Source organism: Pelodiscus sinensis, unplaced genomic scaffold, assembly GCF_049634645.1.
Source record: "Pelodiscus sinensis isolate JC-2024 unplaced genomic scaffold, ASM4963464v1 ctg35, whole genome shotgun sequence".
NCBI classification, from domain to species: domain Eukaryota; kingdom Metazoa; phylum Chordata; order Testudines; family Trionychidae; genus Pelodiscus; species Pelodiscus sinensis.
This window is the reverse complement of record NW_027465908.1, coordinates 5,306,092-5,331,256: the sequence shown is the minus strand read 5'-3', so window position 1 is coordinate 5,331,256 and position 25,165 is coordinate 5,306,092. Positions and strand designations below refer to the sequence as shown.

Genomic DNA, 25,165 nt, shown 5'->3' with positions numbered 1-25,165 from the left:
TATCTGGTCAGATAGTAATCTATAGTATTGGCCAGCTAAACCAGGCTCTTATTAGACAGGAAAGACGTGGGAAAGAGATGAAATTAAATGGGGAAAGAAAAGGACATACAATATTGAGCCATGGACGGACAGTGTCTGACTTTGCAGATGGTTCTTGGGATTTAGCTTGTGGAGGTGTGGTTGTTTCTCTCTTTAGCTTGTTCTAGTTGGGATCTCTCTAAGAATCAGGATGAACAAGGTACAATGAAGGTGTCATGTTGGATCTCAGGAGATAGTGGAGGTGGCAGCCATGGTCATGAAGTTTGCTCCTTCCTTTTCTCTAAATCAGCAGTGCCACAATAGTCAGTTTCCCGCCACAGCAAGTCTCTGAGGACCTCAAAAGAAGTGACAGGCAGATTAACCTATCCCTTTTTTGTGTTGTCTAGCAATTGCGCCTGACTTCCCATGTACTGATTTATGGTTTGATTTCTAATCCCGTGCTTCTCCTGTTTACTAGGCATGATCTTAATTATATTAGTAAGGTCTTTGTCTCCCTTTTTGTATTTCCCTATCAACGTTTATGGAATGACAACACTTCATACATGTTTGTATTTGCTTTTCTCACAGTTGAGCTCACATTTAGGGTATATTTGTAGGCCCAGATATTAAAAGTGCTTTCGTTTATCAACTGAAGAAATAATATTATGGTGCAGTCTGTGCCATGAAATTTCTTATCTATTTTTCTGTGCTATTGCGCAGGTTAGATGAGAAGATGAAAATGCCTGTGGACTGCCTGAAGTATACTTTTCATCACGGAATTACCGCTGGTGTTGGGGTTCGGGGTTATTTCAGACCCTCAAGCATGAGGACAGGGCAATAAACATGTTGCTTTAAGATGAGATTTGTTAACATAGCTTCTGGCTTCCCTCTCAGGCTTGTTTGTCAGAAGGGATGATCCTGCACAATTATGGAATGCTGCTTCCCTGTGGGGTGGACCAGTTCCATGGCACTGAGTACGTATGCTGTCCTCAGACAAAAATAGTGGATGAAGCTCTTTCCAAAGAGGACGACGATGAAGAGGAGGATGAAGATGAAGATTATGACCTTTATAAAAGGTAGAGTAATACAACTAATAGGCCACTGGCTCATTGACCTTTATAAAAGGTACAGTAATACAACTAATAGTGAGGCCACTGGCTCATTGTTACCTGTAGTGATTCCTTCCATGGTTGGGGATGGGAAAGCAAACTTGTTCTGCTTTTGGATTCAGAGGAAGAGGAGTATCATGGAAGTGGAGAAGTCTTGCAGTGCACAGGAGGAAAAATGACTCGCAACAATCCTCTGAAATTGGAGCGGGAGGAGGAAGCACCTCCATCCAAGGTCACTTAAACTGGCTGGCTGTTCTGCCAAATATGTGACTCCAAATGCTGTAGTCTTCAGTGAAATACAGCTGATTGGAGAGAGGAGGAGAGTTTTTTAAAAAGTCTTTGAGCTAGAGGCTTAAAGAAAGTATGGCTCTGCTACATGTAGCTATAATGAGAACTCCTGTAGCTGCTGCTGTTTACATGATCAGCAGGCACTACATTGGTACTCCCAGCTCTGATGCTTATAAAATAGATGAAAAGAGAATCATTGTGCTTGAACATCAAAGGTTGGCTTCAAAGTGATTAGCATTAATTTGTACCCCTCTAGTGAGTTCCCAACTGAGCCAGATGTAGAAGACTTCACAGGAACAGCTGTGGAAGAAGATGAGGAGGAAGAGGATGAGGAAGAGGAAGTGGTGGAAGATCGTGATTACTATTACGATAACTATAAAGTAGATGATTACAATGAAGAGACCCCTACTGAGTCCAGCAATGACAGGTCTCTTTCTGAAAAGGAAATAATTAGTGATGTGAAAGGTAAGTCCTACTCTACAGCCTTCCTAGCTCCCTTAGGCTGGCTGTCCAGTTGATCTTGTAATTCCTGCATTGGTGGTGATGCTTTCAATCCATCCAGCAGATTGCACTGTGGAGGCTTTAATTGCCATATCGGTCATCAAAGAAAAGCTGATGCTTATGTTTCAGATATTGAACATGACAATAACACTCTAGAGCTGTGGTGTCCAACATGCTAGCCACTACCCACACGTGGCTATTTGGCTGGTTGAGTGTGGCTAGTTCACTATAGCCACTGTAGCAGCTACTACTTCAGAACTGGTTGGACACCATGGCTCTAGAACATGGCCTACATGTTGTTAGTTAATGGCAGTCTTATTGGCAGAAGCTGGTGCACAGAACAAGTATCTCCACCAAAGGGCAGTGTGTTCAGGAAACAGTATTTGCAGAGCCTAATTCTAGGGGAGATCTCTATACCTACTTGGGGCATTTGGCTGACGGAAATGTCTCCCTAGGTTTGAGTGACCAGCTTTGGTCTGTCTTTCCTGTGATATGGATTCCTGAAAACTTAAAACTGTTGAACCAGAGTCTCAAGTGCTGTACACTTTGAGCGTAATGGAGGTACACTAATTTACACCAGCTCAGAATCTGGCCCCTTAAACAAGAGAATGTTTCCAATAGATGCCTCCTTTTCTGTTCTATTTTAAACAACCCAGCCTCCCCTGAAATCCTACTCTTCCTTGAAGAAACTGAACCCAGTGCAACCAACTTCACCTCTTTTAAATATTTGCTGTAGTGCTTGTCAGGGAGCAGGTGCTATTGCAGGGGAGCATCTGCCAACTGTGTTGTGACTCCAGGCTGTAAAATGTCTTTTATTTTTGAGTGTCTATATGCCGAGGGAAGAGAGAGTGGAATTCGTTAACTACAGATGACTGAATAACTGCCATCCGTTTGTTTTGTAGGTAAAACTCTTCTTGCTGGTGACATGCCAGTTTGTTGCAGATAATTTCTCTGAAACAGTAGATTGATTGTGTATGTGGAGTTATTGTAGTTAAAATAGACTTAAAACAGGTTGACTTGTGTAGTTTGCTAGCTTCTGAAAGGTGTCTGTTCTGGGGATATCAAATTTCCCTCTACAGTGTTTGAAAGAAAGGAGGATGCCTGCTGTAACCATAGTCCAGACCTCTTCAGAATGGTTAAACTGTTACTAACCTAAACAGATGCTGCATCTAAACAGAGCCACTTATGCTGGCAGCTTACTGCAGAGATGTCTGTCTATGTGTAAAATGCTGTAGCTGTAAAAGTTGTCTTGAATTCTCCTGCTTAGTGCCCAGGCTTTTTAAAACTCAAAAACCCAGCTGCTGATCTACTCAGTGACATGTTCCATATGTATATCCTGCATTTTCCACTTGCTTCTGTACCTATACAGTTCTGAATTCAAGCTTCCACCCAAAGAAACTGCAGTGGAATGTCTTCCTTGTCAGATACCTCCTGCAGAACTGAAAGTCTTTTTTCACATTGTATCTTAAGCATTTTAAACAGTGGAAGCCCTGTCTATGAGCATATGGGGTATGGCCCCTTTATCTCTGAAATGTATTTGTACCCCAGTTCAGTGTTCTGTCCCACTTCCTGGGTTTAAAGAGAACAGTTCTTGCAGATGATGGGTTCCATGCTGGGCCAACACCAGAATCCCAGGCTGCACATTGCTCGTACTCTAATGCAGCAGTAGCAACACATTCCTGGACTGCTCTGGTTGCCTCAGTATGACGCCAAGGGGCACTTTCAGAAGTGCCCTTAAATGTATTGTAGAGTGAAGCAAGGAGCGGTGCTGCAGTAGAATTTCTTACCTAGAGCCACCAGTGACTTTTTAAAATCGATTAGCAAAGCCTGTACTCCTCACTAGCTTATGTTCTAACCCGTCTCCACACAGCTGTCTGCTCCCAGGAGGCGATGACAGGTCCCTGCCGGGCTGTGATGCCTCGTTGGTACTTCGACCTATACAAGAGAAAATGCATTCGCTTTATATATGGAGGCTGCGGAGGCAACAGGAACAATTTTGAGTCAGAGGAATATTGTATGGCTGTGTGTAAAAAGATGAGTAAGTCCTGCTTGCCACTGGCCCCTTTTGCAGCAAGCCACTGTCCTGTCTGGCATTTGGTGTTTCTCCTCCTTGCCTCGCCCAAGTGAGGATACATGTGTAGCCCATCCTGTTGGTTCTTATGTCTGCAGCACTTCTGTCTGTCCTTTTGCAGCAGTCTCCTCTTGTCTCTGTGCTTCTGTAGATGTTTAGGTTTAAGTTCCTTCCTACATCTAGGGAAAGCTGGTTTTCTCAACATACACAGTCTGTCTCTCTCCAACCTAATCCCACATTTGGCCTGCTAACTTAATGAAAACAGGCTTAATTATTCTCTTCTAGATTTGTAGCAGGGACTGGGAAACTTCTTTAATCTCTGTTCTTATGAAACTACTCCACTTGTTCATTTACCCAGCTGGTAGCAATCTCTTGCCAGTCAGAGCATCATGTGTCTGTTCAACCAATCACTCTGGAAATGTAGACTGTTAGTCTAAAAATTCTTCTGGTTGGAAGTTTTTCTTATTAGTACATTTTGGAAAGTCCTGCATAAAGTCATGCAGCATTCTGGTTCCCACCTTCTGCTCCATTAGAAATATGAAACATGATTCAATCCCTGCATTTGATAGCTTGAGATTGTTGGCATCACTTTCTACTGGCTTCTATGGCAGATGATAAAACTACTGAAAACATTTTAACCTAATTATTAATCTTATTGTTCAACTCTAGCCCTTCCACTTCAGCTGCTATGAAAGCCTTTTGAAAAGCTTTCTGTTATCTGGGCCTTGGCAGTCTGTCTGTACAGCCAGAATCCTGATTATTAAATGAGCTTCATGCAAGTACATTGGATTGGGCTGATTTGACTGAAGTCATGAAATAAAAGCGGTGGCTGTCAGAAGCTTTTTGTACAGAAGTTTGTCCTGTCCCAGAGGGATTTGAAGATGGAAACTGAAGTCTCCATTTCCAAACCTGGCTCATAGATGCTATGAGCAATCCCAGGATACAACACGTGTGCCACTTATACACAGCCATAATCCCCGTTTTACAGTCTTACTAATGTTTCACCTAATAACTTTCTCCATTGGCTTGAGAAGAGAGAGATTCATGTGCACACTGGGACTAAATCTCCTCTCCAATGTTCACGTTATAGATTGCAGGATGACATGGGGCATATCAGTCCACTTTAAATAAGGGCTAACCGGTGTTCTAGTCATTAGCCCTCTCCAGGTGCCCATTTCACCTATATAGGCTCCAATATCCAAGGTTCTATACAACTGAATATGCAGTAGCTGCCATGTTTGCCGTGGTCCATTTGGAAAGGGCTTTGTGGTATGTGACTTCTTTGGGATCCTTCATGTAACATCTCTTGCCAAATTTGAATGCCTTAAGATGATGGAAGACTTCCTTGCCTTGAACAAGTTGAAGTCATCTTGCCAAACCTCCTCCTGCTGTCCTGTCTCATTCCATTGCCTGTTAAGCCTGGTAGGTGCATCTGATAGGGCAAGTAGGTTTGAAGTGTGAAAGCCCTTGCTCCATGGGAATGGGTTGCTGCTTGAGAGTTTCTGTGGGGCATTCTCTGTCATGATCAAGGGAGTTCATTGGTGCAGTGTAGAGCTAGTTTGTCAGTGAGCAGCAAGTATAGAAAATGGCCTATCCAAGCAGAGACCAACTGTTGCGGCAAGAAGTTAAGTTCTGTTCTGCATTTGTAGCATAGCTCTGTTACAGGGTAACTCTTGTCTCTGAATGTGAAGACTGTACAGATACTGGTGGTCCCAGTGCATAACTGTGAATTTGGAATGTTGTAACTTCCTGATGATGTGCAGCAAACTGGCAATTTAATTATACCAAAATGAAGTCCTGGTATGTGGTAGTTCAACATACTGTTTGACAGAGGGAGAACTCTGCTGGTGTGAAGGTGCCTCTTCCTCCCCACCCCTTACAACCATTATCACAGCAGGCTAACCTAGGATTGTAGAAATTGTCTGAGACATTCACTTTATCTTTCCAGTTCCCCCTACTCCTGTACCCACTGATGATGTGGATGTCTACTTTGAAACCCCAGCTGATGACAATGAGCATGCGCGCTTCCAGAAAGCAAAGGAGCAGCTGGAAGTGCGACACCACAACCGCATGGACCGGGTGAGTGTCTCCTGTCGTTTCATTTGTCTGAGCTGCATGATTGCTGCCTGTGTACCACTGTACAGATCAGTGCTAGCCAGACTTGCTTTTACAGTTACCATCTGTGTTGCTTTTGCACACAGCTTTGTGGCTGTGGTTGTATTCTTTCTTTTTTTATTTTTAGTTCACTTCCTAGGTTTTGGGACAGAAGTCATCTGGAGTGACAAACTGGCTGCCCATTAGGATTAAATGCTAAGATTAGACACTGGGCGTTAGAAACATTTGTCCGTGATTATGGGTGCTCTAATAAAGATGCCTTTTTAGGCCTCTTAATGCCTAGCAGTGCTGAACTAGAATCAGTCTCCCCTGTCTTCATGTAAAAACAAGTGAGCTCAGAAATACCTATGTGAAATAATAATTTTCGGTACCTTGCTGAACTGTGCTCCCCTTTGCCTGCTTAGGTGAAAAAGGAATGGGAGGAAGCAGAATATGAAGCCAAAAATCTTCCCAAGGCGGAGAGGCAAACTCTCATTCAGGTAAGAGTTGAGATCTAAAAAGGAGAGTTGATTCTATTCCCAGAGATTAGGTTCTTGGTATCTGTCCTCTGCCTATGTAAGCTAATTAGCTTCTCAGTGTTCAGTGCCAAAAGTACAGGGAGTAAAAAGCAGTCCTTCCCTTACTTGGATCAACACCCTGTAGAGAGACTTGACTCAGTCACATATTTGGGTCCGAAAACAGAAAATGGTGCTATGTATTGCCAGTCCCGTCCCGTCCCCTCTCCCCCCCGCCTTTTAACAGTGAAGTAGCAGCACCATCAAGTGTGTCAGCAGCCCTGCCAAAAGGGAACTCTAAACGTTTTGCATTTGTTTTGCTTAGCTGTGTTTACAAATGGACCAACAGTCCTATCCAATCTGGAGCTGACTTTCTCTGTGGACAGATTTTCTATTTGTGCAGATCTAGTGAAAAACCTTGAGGTTGAAAATAAATGGCTTCCTCGTAAATTGTTGAACTCCTTCTTTGTGAGAAGGAAATCTCCATGGAAACCTGGGGTTAAGTCCTGCAAGTTGGGTCTGATGGATATAAAATCTTCTGACAGTCTGCTATAGAACTCGTACTAAGTTAAGAACAGATATTAAATGTTCTTACTGTATGCAAAGGCCTCTTTTTCTAGTGTGGTGTCTTCACATGATTTTGTAAAGCTTCTGAAGCCTGTATTTTATCGCTACCAATTTTATTCATAGTTTAGGAAATAGTTTTTCTTGGTTTCTAATGGCAAATACAGAAACTTAATAGTGTTCCTGCTCTGGTCTATCTTGGAGTGATGGTTTTATGCATTGACAATTGTTTACTATTGCCAGGAAGCTTACTCTCTAATACTAAAGGTGAGCAAATGCCCTAGAAGTACCTAGATATGGTGCCTTTCATAAAATAATGCCACTCTTTCGCCTGTAGGTATGGTATTATCCACGAGGAATAGGTGGATTCTTAAATCATCAGATCGGTACTAGAGCTGAAAATAATCCAATTTCAAACATGGTATTCTAGCTACATGCCCCCCCCCCCCCCCTTTCCCGGTCTTCTCTATAAACAGTTAAAATTGTAATAAAGTACCTTTGAAAGGCATATTGAGATGATCATTTGTACAGCATACTAAGTCAAAATCAGTTCTGTCGGCACCCTTCTCTCCTCATGTTAAATGCCTTGGGCAGAGAGAGTGGGATGGGACCTTCAGCACCTTCTAAGGAATGAGATCAGCAAGAGTAGACATTCTTGTTTGGTTCATTCTTCTCTGTTGCTACAGCGCTTTAGCCAATTTAGTCAAGTTCTGTTTCTCTCCTTTCCAGCACTTCCAGGCAATGGTCAAATCTTTAGAGAAAGAGGCAGCCAGCGAGAAGCAGCAGCTTGTGGAGACTCACCTGGCTCGAGTGGAAGCTATGTTGAATGATCGCCGTCGGATTGCTTTGGAGAACTACTTGGCTGCCCTGCAAGCTGACCCGCCACGAGTGAGTTGTGTTGGAGCATTTAAATGTGGCATAAACAGTGACCACTCAGTGGGGCTAGGGGGAGCTAGGGAAGACTGGAATGAGCGTAGTGTGGGCAGGGGTTAGCACGCTGTGAAAGCAGACTCCTTGCAAGCTGTGCCAATCATAACTGATACCAAAGACCTATCAGCAGAGCATCTAAATTCCTGAGTGCTCTGGTTACTATGTAGAAAACAGCACACAGTTCACTCTGCATTTGTACTTCAGGCACAGCTGTTTTACAGAAAGTAAACACTGGAGACAAAGATTAGCTGACAGATTAGAAGAATGTTCTGCCTATCCGTAAAACAGACTATAGACAATTTTAGATACTGAATTTCAGTGCAATTGTTGGCTAGAATCCTGTTCCTTGTGCCACCAAATTTTAACTCTTCTTAAATGCTGCAGCCCCACCGCATCCTCCAAGCCCTGAAGCGTTACGTCCGCGCTGAGAACAAGGACCGTCTGCACACTGTCCGCCATTATCAGCATGTCCTTGCAGTTGACCCAGAAAAGGCTGCACAGATGAAATCTCAGGTACAAAAGAATGTTTCTGTCAAGGAGCCATTGTTATTCCTGGAGTGATACTTGGAGACTCTCTAGAATAGCTTTCCACAGAATCTGTCCTAACTCCATGCTAATTGGCTAAGTAGCTGAGTACCTTAGCAGCTTGACATCTTTGTGCACTGAAGAGGAACTCTCATTTCCCAATTTGAACACATGCTGATTGTTGCTAGTGATACTCTTCTTACAGCTTTCCTTAGCACCTACCTGAATGTTAACTACTTCATGTTCAGATAGCATCCTAGAATAGTCTGTGGTTTATCCATGCGCCAGCCACTGTACCTGGCAGTTTAACTGTTAGGTAGTTTCAGATATATTCATCCCTCAGCCTCTAGCAAACTTCTGTAGTTTTTTATTCTAAAATTGTTAGAGTAACATTAAAGGCCCAACCAAGAGCAGAACTGTGCATATAGTAAGACTGTCCCTTCCACTTGTCTCATCCAATCATGTGTGGGAAGAAAAATAGGCAGAGATTGGTAAACTGACTTGCCAGAAGTCTGTGGTAAACCTGAAAATGGAATGCAGGCCTTGTGATCCCTAGTACTGTGCCCTAGTCACTGGACCGTGCTGCCATTTCCCATGACCTCTGTGAAAGGTCCGCACAAATAAAAGGCAGCAGGCTGCATTGGAGAGACAGTGTGCTGTCAAAGGCATAAAATAAACCAATATCTTTCGTTAAGTCTCTCTAATAGTGTTCTGGGGCTTACCTAGTCCTATACTAATGCAAGGCAAAACTTCAAAGAGAAGTGTGGGCTTTGGGACTGAGATTAGGACCAGGATTTACCATTGCAGTGCAATCACTACTGCTAGTATTCAGAGGTTAATGCAAATAACATATTTCCATTTGCAGGAGTTCTTTGAGATCTGGTTTCATTAACGTGATGTTGATTTTTGAGGTGCTTGTGATGGACACTGAACTTGTCTTCAGATCTTTCTTCCTCAGACTGCTCCCTGTCTCTTGGTTTACACATACTAGATAGGATTCAACAGTAAACACAGTACTTGGTGACTGGGGCAGTGAAGAATATCTAGTTGCTCTCTTCAGAGTCAGTTTATTATATCAAACACACGCCTCCTGACTCCTTCATTCTTGTGCTGCCAAAGCCGCACAGTGTGGTGAGAACTGCAAGCTTAAGCTAAAAAAAAGCTCATAATTCATTCTGAAGGTTTCAGTGTCAATGAATTGATATGTGAGGAATGCGGGTGATATCGTTCAGTTTGAATTCGCTTTACTTTTCATTGCACTTTAAGTTCTTTAGATAATTTGCTTGATTGACAGGTGGCCACATGTAAAATCAAATTGCTTTCATCATTGCTTTTAAAGGTCAGATTCACTTCTGACTATAGAATCATAGAACTGGAAGAGACATCAGAAGGTCATCAAGTCCAGCCCCCTGCTCTAGGCAGGACCAATCCCAACTAAATCTACCCGGCCAGGGCTTTGTCAAGCCAACACTTAAACACCTCTAGAGATGGAGACTCCGTTACTTCCCTAGGTAACCCATTCCAGTGCTTCACTACCCTCCTAGTGAAATAGTTTTTCCTAATATCCAACCTGGACCTCTCCCACCACAACTTGAGACCATTGCTCCTTGTTCTGCCATCTGTCACTACTGAGACCAGCCTCTCTCCATCCTCTTTGGAACCTCCCTTCAGGAAGTTGAAGGCTGCTATCAAATCCCCCTTCAATCTTCGCATCTGGAGACTAAACAGACTCAACTCCCTCAGCCTCTCCTCATAGGACATATGCTCCAGCCCCCTAATGATTTTGGTTGCCCTCCGCTGGACCCCCTCCAGTGCGTCCACATCCTTTTTGTAGTAGGGGGCCCAGAACTGGACACATTACTCCAGATGCGGCCTCACCAAAGCCGAATGAAGGGGATTAATGACATCTCTGGATCTGCTGGCAATGCTCCTCTTAATGCAACCTAATATGCCATTAGCCTTCTTGGCTACAAGGGCACACTGTTGACTCATATCCAGAATCTCATCCACTGTAACCCCCAGGTCCTTTTCTGCAGAACAACTACTTAACTGTTTGGTCCCCAGCCTGTAACAATGCTTGGGATTCTTCCGTCCCAAGTGCAGGACTCTGCACTTGTCCTTGTTGAACCTCATCAGATTTCTTGTGGCCCAGTCCTCCAATTTGTCTGTCACTCTGGACCCTGTCTCTGCCCTCAAGTGTATCTACCTCTCCCCTTAGTTTAGCGTCATCCGCAAACTTGCTGAGAATGCAATCCATCCCCTCATCCAAATCATTAATAAAGATATTGAACAAAACCTGTCCTAGAACCGAACCTTGGGGCACTCCACTAGAAACCGACCACCATCCTGACATCGAGCCCTTGATCACTACCCGCTGGGCCCGGCCTTCTAGCCATCTTTCTATCCATCTTACCATTCATTTATCCAATCCACAATCCCTTAACTTGCTCGCAAGAATATTGTGGGAGACCGTATCAAAAGCCTTGCTAAAGTCAAGATATATCACATCCACTGACTTTCCCACGTCCACAGAGCCAGTTACCTCATCATAGAAGCTAATCAGATTGGTCAGGCACGACTTGCCCTTTGTGAATCCATGCTGACTATTCCTAATCACTTTCCTCTCTTCCAAGTGCCTCAAAATGGATTCCTTAAGGATCCCTTCCATGATTTTTCCAGGGACCGAGGTAAGACTGACCGGCTTATAGTTCCCTGGATCGTCCTTCTTCCCTTTTTTGAAGATGGGCACTACATTTGCCTTTTTCCAGTCATCCGGGATTTCTCCCAATCTCCACGACTTTTCAAAGATAATGGCCAAAGGCTCCTCAATGACATTTGCCAACTCCTTCAGTACCCTCGGATGCATTAAGTCCGGACTCATGGATTTGTGTAAGTTTAGCTTTTCTAAATAGTTCCTAACCTGTTCTTTACCCTCCAAGGGCTGTCCACCTTCATCCCATCTTGCATCACTTAGTGCATTAGTCCGGGAGCCCACCTTGTCCGTGAATACAGAGGCAAAGAAAGCATTGAGTACTTCAGCTTTCCCCACATCATCTGTTACTAGGTTACCTCCTTCATCCATTAGGGGCCGCACACCCTCTCTGATCACCTTCTTCTTGTTAACATGCCTGTAGAAACCTTGTTATCCTTCACATCCTTAGCCAGTTGCAATTCCAGTTGCACTTTCGCCTTCCTGATAATCCCCCGGCATTCTCGAGCTGTACATTTAAAACCCTCCCTGGTCATTGTCCCAGTTTCCACTTTTTGTAAGCTTCCTTTTTGTGATTAAGTTCATCAAGGATTTCCCCTGTAAGCCAATCCGGTCTCCTCCCATGTTTGCCTCTCTTGCTACGCGTTGGGATGGTTTCTTTCTGTGCCTTCAATAAGGCTTCTTTAAAATACTCCCAGCTGTCGTGGACTCCTTTCCCCTTCATGTTAGCATCCCAGGGGATTCTGCCCATCAGGTCTCTGAGGGAGTCAAAATCTGCTTTTTTTGATGTCCAAGGTGTGTATTTTACTGCTCTCTTTTCTTCCTTTGGTCAGGATCCTGAAATCTACCATCTCATGATCACTGCTTCCCAGGTTGTCACCCACCTCTACTTCCCCTATTGGTTCCTCCCTATTTGTGAGCAGAAGGTCAAGCTGCGCACAGCCCCTGGTCGGCTCCTTCAGCACTTGTACCAAGAAGTTATCCCCAACATTCTCCAAAAACTTCCTGGATTGCCTGTGTACTGTCATATTGGTTTCCCAACAGATGTCATGGTGATTAAAGTCCCCCACAAGAACCAGGGCCTGCGATCTAGAAGCTTCTCTCAGCTGTCCGAAGAAAGCCTCGTCTACCTCATCCACCTGATTCAGTGCTGTTGTTTGCTCCTTTAAACTTAACCCATAGACTCTCAACAGGTTTTGCTCCCTCTTTATACTGGAGTTCAGAGCAATCATAGTGCTATCTTACATATAGTGCAACTCCTCCTTTTCTCCCCTGCCTGTTCTTCCTGTACAGTCTATACCCTTCCATGACAGCGCTACAGTCATGCGAGTCATCCCACCAAGTCTCTGTTATCCCAATTAAATCATATTTCTTGGACTGGGCCAGGGCCTCCAGTTCTTCCTGTTTGTTGCCCAGGCTTCTTGAATTAGTGTACAAATTCCTCAGGTAACCAGTTGATCGCCCTATCTTCTCCATTCGAGACAGGGGTCCTCCTTTCTTGCTCCTTCCTCTCTGCATTTCTTCCCGGTATCTGACTTCCCCACTCCCTTCAGGGTTTTGGTCACCGTCCCCCGACGAACCTAGTTTAAAGCCCTCCTCACTAGGTTTGCAAGCCTGCCCGCAAAGATGCTCCTTCCTCTCTTCATTAGGTGGATCTCATCTCTTCCTAACAATCCTTGTGCCCGGAACAGAGTCCCATGGTTGAAGAAACCAAAGCCCTCTGTGCGACACCACCTGCGCAACCACGCATTTACGTCCTCAATTCGACGATCCCTGCCCAGTCCTTTCCCTTCAACAGGGAGGATGGACGAGAACACCACTTGCGCTCCGAATTCTTGGATCCTTTTTCCCAGCGCTACATAATGTGCAATAACCTGCTCACGGTCATTCTTGGCTGTATCATTAGTTCCCACATGGAGAAGCAGGAACGGGTAGCGATCCGAAGGTTTGATCAGTTTCGTAAGCCTCTCAGTCACATCCTGAATGCGAGCTCCTGGTAAGCAGCACACCTCTCGAGATTCCAGGTCTGGGCGGCAAATGGATGGCTCAGTCCCTCTTAAGAGGGAGTCCCCAACCATCACCACCTGTCGTTTTCTTTTGGGGGTGGTGGCTGTGGAACCCCCATCTCTAGGACTACGCATCCCATGCCTTCCAGTAGATGGTGTTCCCTTCCGGTTTCTTCCTTGTGAGGTCCCTTCCAAAGCATTCAGCGCTGTAGAGCCTGTGGAGAGAGCCTGAAAGTGATTACTTACCTCTATAGCATTGGGGGATTTCCATGCTGGCCTTTTTCCCCTTCGAGAAGTTACATGCTGCCAGTTCTCTTCCTGGTCCCGTACTGCCCTTCTCTGGCTCCTCCGCCTGCCGTGCTTGAAGGATTAAATGCTGCCTTCTATTGAGGAAGTCTTCATCTTCTCTGATCGAGCGTAGGGTCTCCAGTCCTCTAACTTTTTTTTCCAAAATGTCAACCATATTGCACTTTGTTCAGATGAAATCTGTTCTTTCTTCCGGGAGGAAGACAAACATGGCACACGCTGTGCAGGTAACAACAGGAGACCCATCACCATCCATCGCTGCTGTCTGGGAGAAGGGATTTAAAAAGAAAGGCAAGAGAACCTCCCACCCTTCCCAACTCCCTCTCTAAACTCCCTGTTAGCACTCACCTGTTCGCAAGTACCTTGGTCGCTTGCCCACTGCCTTAAAAAGCCCGGGAGTGCTTGAAAGTCCTTCCCCCTACCAAGGCTCAGCCAATCAGCAGAGGCTTCTAGTATTCAAACTTTAATTAGAAGCCAACAGTTTCCACCTGCCAGTCACAGCACACACTCCATGAAGGGGACGGGGAGGGCAAAGAGGAAGTGGGGGAAAAAAAAGAAAAAAAAAAAGCCTCACTCTCAAACACGGGAAAAAACAAACAAAACAAAAAAAGAACACACACCAACCCTCACTCACAAACACTAACTCAGCACACAGTAAGAGAGCCCCAATAACAAAACACATTTCCCTCAAGAGTCCTGCATCTGCTTCTCCTTTTACTGGAGAATTCCCTCTCTAAAATCCCTGTTAGCACTCACCTGTTTGCAAAAGCAGGTCCATTCAACTCATTAATTTTTCCTTCAACATTTGGCTTCTCTAGTCTCTATGATCCCTGATCATGTAGCACCTTCTGTGGGTCAAGTCTGGAGTTAAATTTAAGAGTAACAAGAGCTAATGGGTGAGTTGAGGCTATGTGTACAGTGTGACCCAGTTTTCAAATGAAGTGCTGCATATAGATGCGTATTAGAGAAATACATAAAATGGCCAGTTCTGATGCCCCGTATTCCAGTATAGATGCCTTTATTTGAAAATTGAGCTATATGTGCTGTATCTGAACTTACACTTACTAATAGGTCGTCTATGTGGCTGATGGGGGGAGCCCATAATTTCACTACGAGTATAAACTCTGGCAATTTTGTGACTTGTAAAGCAGCAGAGTGGCAAACCCTGTTCTGCCTAGAAGCTGTGTGTAGACTCAGCATTGTCTTGCCAAATGATGCCTTTTTTTGACTTACAAAGGTTCTTTATATCCTTTAGTTCTGCATTCAGGTGCAGTCCATGGGAAAATATGCCCTGCCTTGTGCAGCTAGGCCCACTTAGTCTCCACTGCCTGAGAAGTAGTTTTTCACTTTACTTACTAAATTCTCCCATCACATGAAACATTGAGTGTGATTAATATAGATGATAAGCATTAATGTGTGTGCTTCTGGGGCAAGACTGATTGCAACAGGAGCCAGGGAGGAATCTCACGTCCTACAGTAGTTTGCAGATATCTTGTTTGTTGCTTTGTGGTCCATGATACAAGCTGGTGCTACATTTGGAATATCTTACTTGATGGACTCAGATGCATTACCTTTGATGGCTCTTAAATTGGCCCTTGTGTGTTGGCAGGTGATGACACATCTCCATGTGATTGAGGAGAGGATGAATCAAAGCCTCTCTCTGCTCTACAAGGTACCATATGTGGCCGAAGAAATCCAGGATGAGATTGGTTAGTAGCTTTCTAGGCCTGTGCTGATATATTAGGGCAGCTGAAATATATACACCAAGCCCACATTTCTTAGTGTCAGGTATACCCCAGAAAGATCATTGTTTGAGATTCTCTAGCTTAACCACAAGTGATTTGACTTGATGCAGGAACTGAAGGGTATAAATTCCTCTGGTTTGTGCTGTGTAGGAGAACAGCTGTTGTAAAGGTCCCTTCTGGCTTTAAACTGTGAAGTTATAAAAGTCTGCAAAAATTTCACAGTAACTCCCAAGTCCTCTTTCTTCCCTGCCCTTGGGTAAAAAGGAAGTCAAAACGAATACAAGCAGATCCGTGCCCTATATTGGCGTGTCAAACCCCACTATATATCACCTAGCTCAAACTTCTCTTGGCTCACGCTGTACCACCACCTCTAGCCAGTGTTTTTGACAGCCCATGAGGATCCTTCAGAGTAAATACAAGTCGTGGATGGATGACAGCACATATGAAGATCCAAGCATCCCCTGCTGCCCCATAACTACATTTAAAGGATCATGTTCCCCCAGCCAATTCAGTCTATTTGTAGTCCGTCTCTTTTATTCAGTGTCTACCACTTTCATAAGCACTTAGCTATGACACTGATAGGTAGAAATATGAGAATCAAGGTAGACCGTGCTTAAGGATTAGAATTCTCCCCCAATGCAAGATGTTGAAACAGAGAAATAGGCAAGGTTTAAAGAACAAACTATTAGCTGACAGAGCTATAATCCTAATTCTGGTGTGTTGTAGCTTCCTTAAGGACCAGCTACGCAGCACATTCTCAAAATAGTAGGAGCTTTCTGTAGGGCTAGCAGGAGATCGCTTTTCCATACAGATGACTCAGATTCTTAGAGAAGCTAGGAAGTATTCAGTTTGGTTCAACTTAGTTTCCCACTACATATATTCTTGTTGCAGACCCTCTGCAAAGCAGGATCTCTGTCTTTGTTCCTGTAGCCCCACCAGCTAGTACCACTGCATTCTGCGAGGAGCAGAAATTTTCCTTCAGGGAAGAAATGAGGCATTCTAGCAACTGCGTACAATATAAGAAGTAGTTTCTTCATCCTATATTCCCTGACTGCGTATTCACCCTTTCAGATGAACTGCTTCAGGAGCAGCGTGCTGACATGGACCAGTTCACATCCTCCATCTCCGAGTCCCAGGTAGATGTCCGAGTCAGCTCTGAAGAAAGTGAAGAAGAGATACCCCTCCAGGAGGGAAAACCCTTCCGGCCATTCCAAGTGAAGACCTTCCCAGCCTCGCCCGGAAATGAAGGTATGTAGAGTCAAAAGTGTGTACTTATTTTAGGGAACCAGGACACATTCAGTTAAACAGACATCAAAACCCATGCAGTATAGGGTGCTCTATCCCCTTGTGGATGTTGAAGTCTGAAGCAGTTGCCACAGAAATACAGAACTACCCATGAGAGCACTGTCAAAGCTGCCTGTATGATGTAAAACCTAAGCAGATGCTCTGCTAGTTTGGGAGAGAGCCAGCACAGTTAGTAATCTGTAATCCCTAATATCCATCTTAATTTGTCCTTAATTTTGATACTGTTGGCCATTTCTAGAGTTGTATTAATTGCACTTTGCAGAGTGCTTGCTTTTCCTCTTCCCACCCATTGTTTTTGGATTTCATTCCCTCTGTCTCTAACTAAAATGTTCCAGTGTAACATTAAACTTCATTGCTAAAAACTGCTGCAGGGCTTTGGGGGATTCTTTTTAATCAAAGAGTGCTGACAGCTGGCATTTGTGTAGCTTTTTAAATATTTTTTTTAAATGAAGTGAACAGACTAAGCTATAACACAGCTGTACAATAAAAGCTTTATCCAGGGTTCGTCAGAAATCACGCATAAACCTTTTTTTCCTTTCTCTCTTAATCTCCTTTTTCTGCTATTTTTGTTTTTGTTTTCCCTCCTGCTAGATCCTCAGCCGGATTTGTACCATCCAATGAAAAAAGGTTGGTTCTAAGCTGCTCCCTCAGTGTCTCCCATCACTCTACGTTTTCAGTGTTTGATAGCTTAATTTTTAGTTTCACAATCTCACCTTATTGTCACTTTCCTTCTCTCCATGTAGATGTGCAGGGCTGACTTATCTGTGCTCCATTTTGCTAAAGAAACAGGCTAGTTTGACTGCATCTGTGACCTTTGCCAACCTTTCAGAGGAATTCTAGGAGTACATAGTTGTTACTTTGCCCCAAAATGTAATTCAGCTTTAGCAATCCCCTTGGGAATTGTATAGCAGTTCACACCATTTTATCCTGAGAAATGTTTAGTACTAGTCCAAAGAAATTTAACAGCACAGAATGCAAATCCAAATGCAGAGTCTGTTGCATGTAATGTGGTGTCTGTTGTTCCTTCTACCTGGTGACCACACTAATCCTGGAGTGAGTGTGGGTTCATTCTGACACTCCAACAATATGCAACAAGGCATTTATCTAGTGGGATCTAGTATTGTGCACACGTTCATTCATTCACTTTTGCCTGTATGGTCTCCTTTCCATCTTTCCTTTTTACATCTGGTATTTCTTTTGTACTATGCTAGTTCTCACTCTTCATCCATTTCTGCTAATAGGTATACTAGCATTGCTAGCTGTTGCTTAATTCATGTACCGAAAGGACTCTGGCTGAAAGGGGATGGACTGGGCTGTAAGCAAAATGACCTGACACAAAGCAAGTTTGTCAAGTGCTTTATTAAATGCTATAGAATCAGCTCTGTCTCGTCTAATAGTCTGTGTGTGCTTCCTCTAAGGGTGTGTCTAGACTACCTAGTTTTGTCGACAAAAGTGGACTTTTGTTGACAAAACAATACCAGCGTCTACACTACCGCGGAGTTCTGTCGACATAACTCCGCGGTTTTGTCGACACTGGTATACCTCATTTTACGAGGCAAAACACCTTCTGTCGACAGAGTTCTGTCGACAGAAGGTGTTATTGCCTGTAACGTTGCGTCCAGACTACGGAGTTCTGTCGACAAAGCGGCTTGCTTTGTCGACAGAACTCCATGTGTCTGGACGCAAATTGTCGACGGAAGTTTTGTCGACAGTATCTGTCGACAAAACTTCCGTCGACAAAACGCGGTAGTCTAGACGTACCCTAAGATCTAAACATTACAAGACTTGCCTTCTGTTTGGTGGTGCTCGTGTAGCAAGCTGGAAGTGATCCCATTTGCTTCCCTAGGTTTTTTTTATTCAAAATTTGCTCTAGTTATGGTCTTCAACATTTGGCATCTGACTGAATCTGGACATTGTACTTTCAGATTGATTGTAGTAAGCAAAACAAATGTTGTTCCCATTTAAGTACACAACAAAGCTCCCACGGACTTCAATGACAGAATCAGTTCCTGCGTTCTCCTTCTCTCAGGATATTCTATAAAAAGCTGCTGTTTTTTCCAGGGATACATGTAATCTAATAATTTTACTTCTGGTTCTCTGTAAATGCTTATAGTTAGTCTCTCCTAGGGATGTAAGCGGCTAGTCGCTTCCTCCTCCCTCCCCCCGCTGCCTCTGTCAGAGAGAGGCAGCAATGCGGGGGAGAGTGGGATCCAGTGCTGGGGGAAGCTGGCTTACAGCTGGTTCCTCCTAGCACTGTCTGTGGGAGGAAGGGGTAGGGGCGCAGCAGGGAACTGGCAGCGCCTCCACCTTGTAATGTAGCGAGAATGGAGCCCTTGCTGCATTTCAAAAGCAGAAACGCTTTGGGGAGCCCTGGAGCAAGCTGGGGACTCAGTCTCCCACTGGCTCCGTGCCCCTGTCAGAGGTTTGCTTTTGAAATGTAGCAAAAGCCAGCAGGGCTCTTGGTACATTTTCAAAGGCAGATGTACCCATAGCGATTAATCGAATAGTCGATGCAAATTACATCGATTATTTGATTTAGTTGAATAATCTGGATTTAACATCCTTAATCGATCCAGAAACTCTAAACTATTGACTTTCGCAGTAACATAACTCACATATGCAGCCTTGGGAAGCTAGACAGGAGGCTGTGTCTAGAATTTGAATGTCTCCAAAAAAGCTAATGGGGAAGAGGATGCAATAAAACCCCAAACACTCCTTCCTGGAGGAACCAGAGTGAAACATTAGTTTAGTTGGCATTTTCAAGCAGTAAAAGCTGTCTCTCTGAACGCTTGTCCTGGAGCCAACTCCTTTCCTCCTCTTTAGAGACCTTGCAACAGTTCCAGTAGCAGCTGAAACAGTGCACTTGCAGTTGCTGTACTTGTAGCTTGGCTGAGAGGTGTTAGTTCAATTAGAAGTATTCTGTGCGGTATGTTGTATTTTCCCCATGTCCCTCTGAAGCTGGAGACTCAGCTGAGTTTTGGTTGTGGTCCCATTGTCCACTTTATTTTGTCATAGGTGTTCTGAAGGACACCTCTTTTGCACACTCTGATACTTGATGCTCATCATCTCTCAGGTTTTTAGCTGTAGACCTAAGTAGTGTTGTATCATCCTGTTCTAGATTGATCTATTTATAAAAGTTGAGATCAAACTGTTTACGCAGAACAGCCTCTGGTTAGTAGACGCTCTCCTTTGCAGCTCACACTAGATTTCTGCCTAGTCATAGATGAGTGGTATTCTGATACAAGGCCTGGCTTATCATTCTCTCCTCTGTTTCTCTGGGATTGATTGCTATTTTGCCTGTGCCAGTGATGGGACAGCAGCTCATTACTTTGCTGTGCTGGGTGGCCTTGCAACTCCCGTTACTGGGGCATTTGCTGATGTGCTTGATTGACTTGGCTGTTATGTAAAGGGCTTCCTGTGCACTGATTAGTGAAGAGGAGGGCATGTTCTGCCTTTCTGGAGTCATGCTGATCCAGAGATGTTCCCATAATCCTTTTTTTGTTGTTCATAACAGCTCTTGATAGCAGAATAGTTGTGGATTTACACAGCACACCTTTTTGTGCATCCTCTTTGTTCCTGCCACATCCACCCATTATTGTCATCAACAAGGAAACCCCCATCTTTCATTGGTGCTTAGCACGAGCTCCCTCTCTGAAGCAGAATCTAGAGGGACTGGTAAATGGCAACCAGTGCAATGAATTCCACTAGCAGTAATAGCACTGCAGAGAGTAGGCAGTCCTTCCTCGTTGCCATTGAGGTCTGATGAGTGGTGTCTGCCTATATCTAATGTAATACTTAACCGTTCTGGTGTAGGTTCTGGAATAGCTGATCTAGATGGACTCATCGGAGCTGAAGAGAAAGTGATTAATAGCAAGAACAAAGTGGATGACAATGTGGTAAGCCCCCTGCCTGTATTTTCTAAAGCAAAACATATTTTGGAGACTAACATTAGTGGCTTATTTCCGTGCCTTTTTCCTACTTGCTGAATGTCAGTGTACTCATTATCCATATGGTGCAGGGGAGTTGTGGTTTTCTGACTAACCTAGATTCCTAAGCCTGTTCAGCTTTGGAAGTGTGGGAGGTCAAGGGAAGAGAGATCCAGATCTCCAGATGTAGAATAACTTGTTGAAGTATCTTGTTGAGAAGTAGCTTCCCTAGATAGAAAACAGAGCTCTTTGATAGACAATGAAAGGCTCACCTTTGTTAGGCAACTGCCTTACGACCACATCAAATGTACTACGTGCTGTTGTGCTCCACTGCTGTAATAAAACCAAGCTGCTTTTGATAACTTTTTTGAGTGAAGTAATGGGCTTTATTGCACATTAAAACTGAAAGCCAGTTACAGTGACTCAGTGGATACCTTGTTTGCCATTAGTATTGATTTTGTCTCAAGTGGAATGAATGAGATGAATTCTAGTTGCAGTCACCTTGCCCTCCTTCATGGATAAAATTAACACTGCAGGTTCAACTTCTAAATTCATTTTAAAGCCAGGGGATAGATTGATGTAACACAGCCTTTGAGCCCAAAGCAAATGCCTGCAGCTGAATGAACTAAGGCCCTTGGGGTCTTCTCAGCTTGGCCTCAGTTAACTGTTCCTGAATGTTGTGGCACTAGCACAGTGGCTATAAGTGGCTGATGGCTATCTCCTTCCCATGAGAGTGCAAGACGGTGGTGGTGAACTAGCAGAGTTGAGTGGCTGTTGACCCAGCAGAAGCATTCTGCTGTATTGGGCAGTAAAGGTCTTTTCTCCAACCCCGCAATCCTGTACCTATTGTTCGTGGCTCCTTGTATAAAACGCCTTCATGACTGTTTTCAGGTAATTGATGAAACCCTTGATGTGAAGGAAATGATTTTCAATGCAGAGCGAGTCGGTGGACTGGTGGATGAGCCGGTATGTATGTGGCCACTCAAAGGGACTAGCCGTTAGTGAATTCTAAAATGAATTTCAATGTTTGGTGTTTGTGTACCCACTTATTTTGAGACCCTGCTGATGCCTTGCAGGGAGTGGCATTGTTCTGACGTCTTCCCTAGAACTACAATTCTAAGATGCTACCAGTAAAGAGGAATGACACTGATGTTTTTTGTTGTTCGTACCGTATGGGTCAGCATCTTGTGGGAAACCATTTGAGTTCAATTCCCTTTTTGCCAGGCAGGGAGATGTTAAATATTCATGCTGCCAAGCATAATCACTCATGTCTCCATATCACAGAGAGTTGCTGGTGGCTACCTCCTCGGGTTCCATTTAAGTATCTTCTTCTCTATTCCCTGCTCTTTCTCTACAGGATAATGAGAATTCCCTTCATGAGGACTTCAGTTTAAGCAGCAGCGCCCTCATCGGTCTCTTGGTGATTGCAGTTGCCATAGCCACAGTCATAGTCATCAGCTTGGTGATGCTGAGGAAGAGGCAGTATGGGACCATCAGCCATGGGATTGTGGAGGTGAGACAGAGCTCCTGCTGTACTAACTGAGCAGGGTAATGATTAGCATTGAGTCAGCTTATAATGCTGACAGCAGTTTGTGCAATATTCTCAGACTTAAGCATCTCAGCACCTACAGGGTTGTGGCTAATGGAAAAAACCTTCAGGATAATACATAAGGGTGGCCTGCTGGGATCTGCCACTTACCAGTTGTATTCACTAATCACAAAAAATGCAATTAGTCATCCTTGTCTATCTGAAGATGGGATTTGGTGTTAAATGAGCTTTCAAGTCTAAATCTTCAGCAACAGAATAAGCAGGTCTGATCTGTAGTAACTCCTCCTCTCCCCCTCCACATAATGTAGCCACCATTAAGGTTCATGGAGCTGGTAGGCAGGAGTGACTTGATTTTTACCCTAGCTGTAATGCTGACTTAGCATGGCTGCAAGTGAGCTGCTTTAATTCTTCCCCAGCATGTAAAATGCTGATCTGTTTCACATAGATCTGAGGGTCTTTTGTAACAAGCTGTGTAAGGGACTAAAGAAACATCCTTCTCTAGTCTTATGCAGGCAGAAGGTCGAAAGTGGCCTTGAAACTGAATTTTTCAGCTGCCACACCACTTAGGGAACAGTAAGCCCTGACCTATGGTATTGGTTTGCATTTTGCCAGCTATAGTCCTATCCCCTTCCAACAACCGTAGTTACAAAGAAGTTAGACCTGTAAATTGACGAGAGGACTCCATTGACTCTGGTAATTGGTCTCTCTAAGGTTGACCCAATGCTTACCCCAGAGGAGCGTCATCTGAACAAGATGCAGAACCATGGCTATGAGAACCCAACTTACAAATACCTGGAGCAGATGCAGATTTGAAGGATATGAAAATGCAGCAGCCCTGACCAGCAAAGGGGCAAGGCAGAGAGGGCCAAAATGGTCCAGCGTTTTGGATTGACTACTGACCATCAGTTGCTTCAAGAGGACTTCATCTTACATTCAGAACTCCTGGATCATTAAGACTATAATTACTACTGTAGAGTTGCAATTTCCATTCTTTTAAATGGGTGAAGAAATGGTAATATAACAATATATGATATATGAATCTTCTTAAATGGGAAAAATGAATCTATTGCAGATATTTGACTGAGATGTAGTTTTTCTTTTTAAAAAAATTAATCCGAAAAATCCCAGTTCTGTTGTGTTGTCTGATACAAGCGCTATATATATAAATGGGAGATGTTGATTTTTATTTCTGATAGACCACTTGTATATTGAAGGTCATTTGTACCAGCCACATTGTATAAAGGAGACACTTGTGGCTCTTTGGTCATTTTGGCTTTTATATATAAAGCAGTATTCCTTTTTCTAAAAGAGAATTTTGCCAGAAGTTGCAAAGATGTTAAATAGGGTTAGGAGCTATGAGAACATAACTAAGGAAGCAATTTGAGAAGATCGTTAGTGAACAGCTTTATAAAAATCCCCTGCTGCCCATGATCCGTGCACTTCTGCTGCATAGCGGTATGGTTTCTAGGAATCTAGACTCCCTGGAGGCAAGGAGTTAAAAGGCTTCTCGCATGTTTGTTTATAGCCATTCTAGTGGAATGTTAGAACATGGTTGTACCAGAATCTGCACATTCCCCTTCTCTTCTGAATTCAGTCTTGCTGTACAGTTGGAAGTCTTTGATATTGAATTTAAATCCCTCCTTCTGATTCTCTAACCAGCCTCCTTCAGTGCCCATCTGGCATTAGCAGCTCCCTGTTGCTGCTACTTTGTCATTTTTCTAGCCTGCCCTGCCCCCCTACCACATGGTAAGTAGTCTCCAAATGGAGGTTTTGGAGCTCTGCATCTGTGTGCTGATGCTGGGCTCTTCTGGAGTTGTATGCATGCTCAGAGAATGCCCAAGCCTTGCAATAATCAAGCAGCTGGGGAGCTGAAGACCATGGAATTTTATTTCAAGTTGGATGTGCAGGAGATGTAGTAAAGGATACTGCCTATTTTACACAAAACTGGATGCATAAACCCTGAGGAGAACCTCACCATCATGTCTCTAATGCTTGTATAGTTGATGTTAATGCTCATGGCTTTTTTTAAATCTGGAGGTTCTGGTAACCTGTGGTGTATTTTTTCTATTTTCCTGTGACTTTGTTTTCTTCCCCCCTTCCATATGTCTTCCCACTATGCACAGATTTAACTTAACCTGCAAACTCCTTAATGTGGTCTGTGGGGAATGTACAAAGTTTAAACACATCAATAAACACTTTAACTTCCAGATCGTTTCTTTTCTTTATTCATGGGTTTTGGGGATCTCTCCCTCCTTGCCTTTGTCAAACCCAAGGGGTGTTTTCCCCTCTCCCATTCCTACACACCTACAACTCCAGTTCATAGTTAATCTTTGAAGGAAAGGACTATACAGAACTGCTGCTCACTGCTATTGAGGGAGGAGTATTCTCCCTCCCCCCCTTACACCTGTCTCAGAGTGTTCACAATGTACTCAGCCTCTGCAAATCGTTGTGGAGGGAAGGGGATAAGAGTGATGTAAGGACTCCTCAGGCTGATGTGCGTGCATCTCTTCAGGCTGCAGCTGTTTGAAGCACCTGGTGTGTTCATGTCTGAGCCATGGGTGTGTTTATGTTCTAATTGTTTCCAAAACACATTCCAAGTTAGCTAGTCCTGAAATGCCAAATTCATTCCCTGGGTACGGTCTGACACTGGCATGCTCCCACCAGAGTGCCAGAACTGCACTGCTAAAGCAGCCTGGCCAAGTCATTTTGGCTGTTCATCCCTCCACCCACCATTGAAGCTGGCAGTGACAGTAGACACAGTCATGGATTTTTAAAATACAATCTACAGTAGTTCTAACGACCACCCCAGAAGAGCTTGGTTTTAATGTTTGGTTTAAATACATACCAGCAGGTGGTGGTATATACAAGAATTGTGAAGTCTGTTTTGCAGACCTGAAGGGAGCAGTAGCCTCCACTGTATGCAAATTCATTCTGGGATACAAAGACTGGCAAGCCATTAAACTCTCCTGTCTCAGTATCAAGCTTTTTATCCAAGCCAAGAGC

General features: G+C 43.9%; 1 protein-coding gene across 4 annotated transcripts in view; it reads left to right on the top strand.

The window, feature by feature from the left end:
- Nucleotides 1-24,369, top strand: part of LOC142824482 (amyloid beta precursor like protein 2-like) — a 120,807-nt gene extending 96,438 nt beyond the window's left edge. The window contains exons 5-18 of one of the 4 annotated variants that reach the window (XM_075916494.1): nt 913-1,094; nt 1,672-1,880; nt 3,787-3,954; nt 5,936-6,066; nt 6,507-6,581; nt 7,890-8,048; nt 8,475-8,603; nt 15,247-15,346; nt 16,454-16,630; nt 17,279-17,314; nt 20,501-20,583; nt 21,505-21,579; nt 21,971-22,126; nt 22,874-24,369. In XM_075916494.1, coding sequence (XP_075772609.1) covers nt 913-1,094; nt 1,672-1,880; nt 3,787-3,954; nt 5,936-6,066; nt 6,507-6,581; nt 7,890-8,048; nt 8,475-8,603; nt 15,247-15,346; nt 16,454-16,630; nt 17,279-17,314; nt 20,501-20,583; nt 21,505-21,579; nt 21,971-22,126; nt 22,874-22,975 — 1,782 coding nt within the window. In that variant the 3' untranslated portion in view covers nt 22,976-24,369. The remainder of the gene's footprint in view (nt 1-912; nt 1,095-1,671; nt 1,881-3,786; nt 3,955-5,935; nt 6,067-6,506; nt 6,582-7,889; nt 8,049-8,474; nt 8,604-15,246; nt 15,347-16,453; nt 16,631-17,278; nt 17,315-20,500; nt 20,584-21,504; nt 21,580-21,970; nt 22,127-22,873) is intronic. The other 3 variants (XM_075916496.1, XM_075916495.1, XM_075916497.1) reach the window with 3 other exon arrangements.
- The last annotated feature ends 796 nt before the right edge of the window (nt 24,370-25,165 follow it).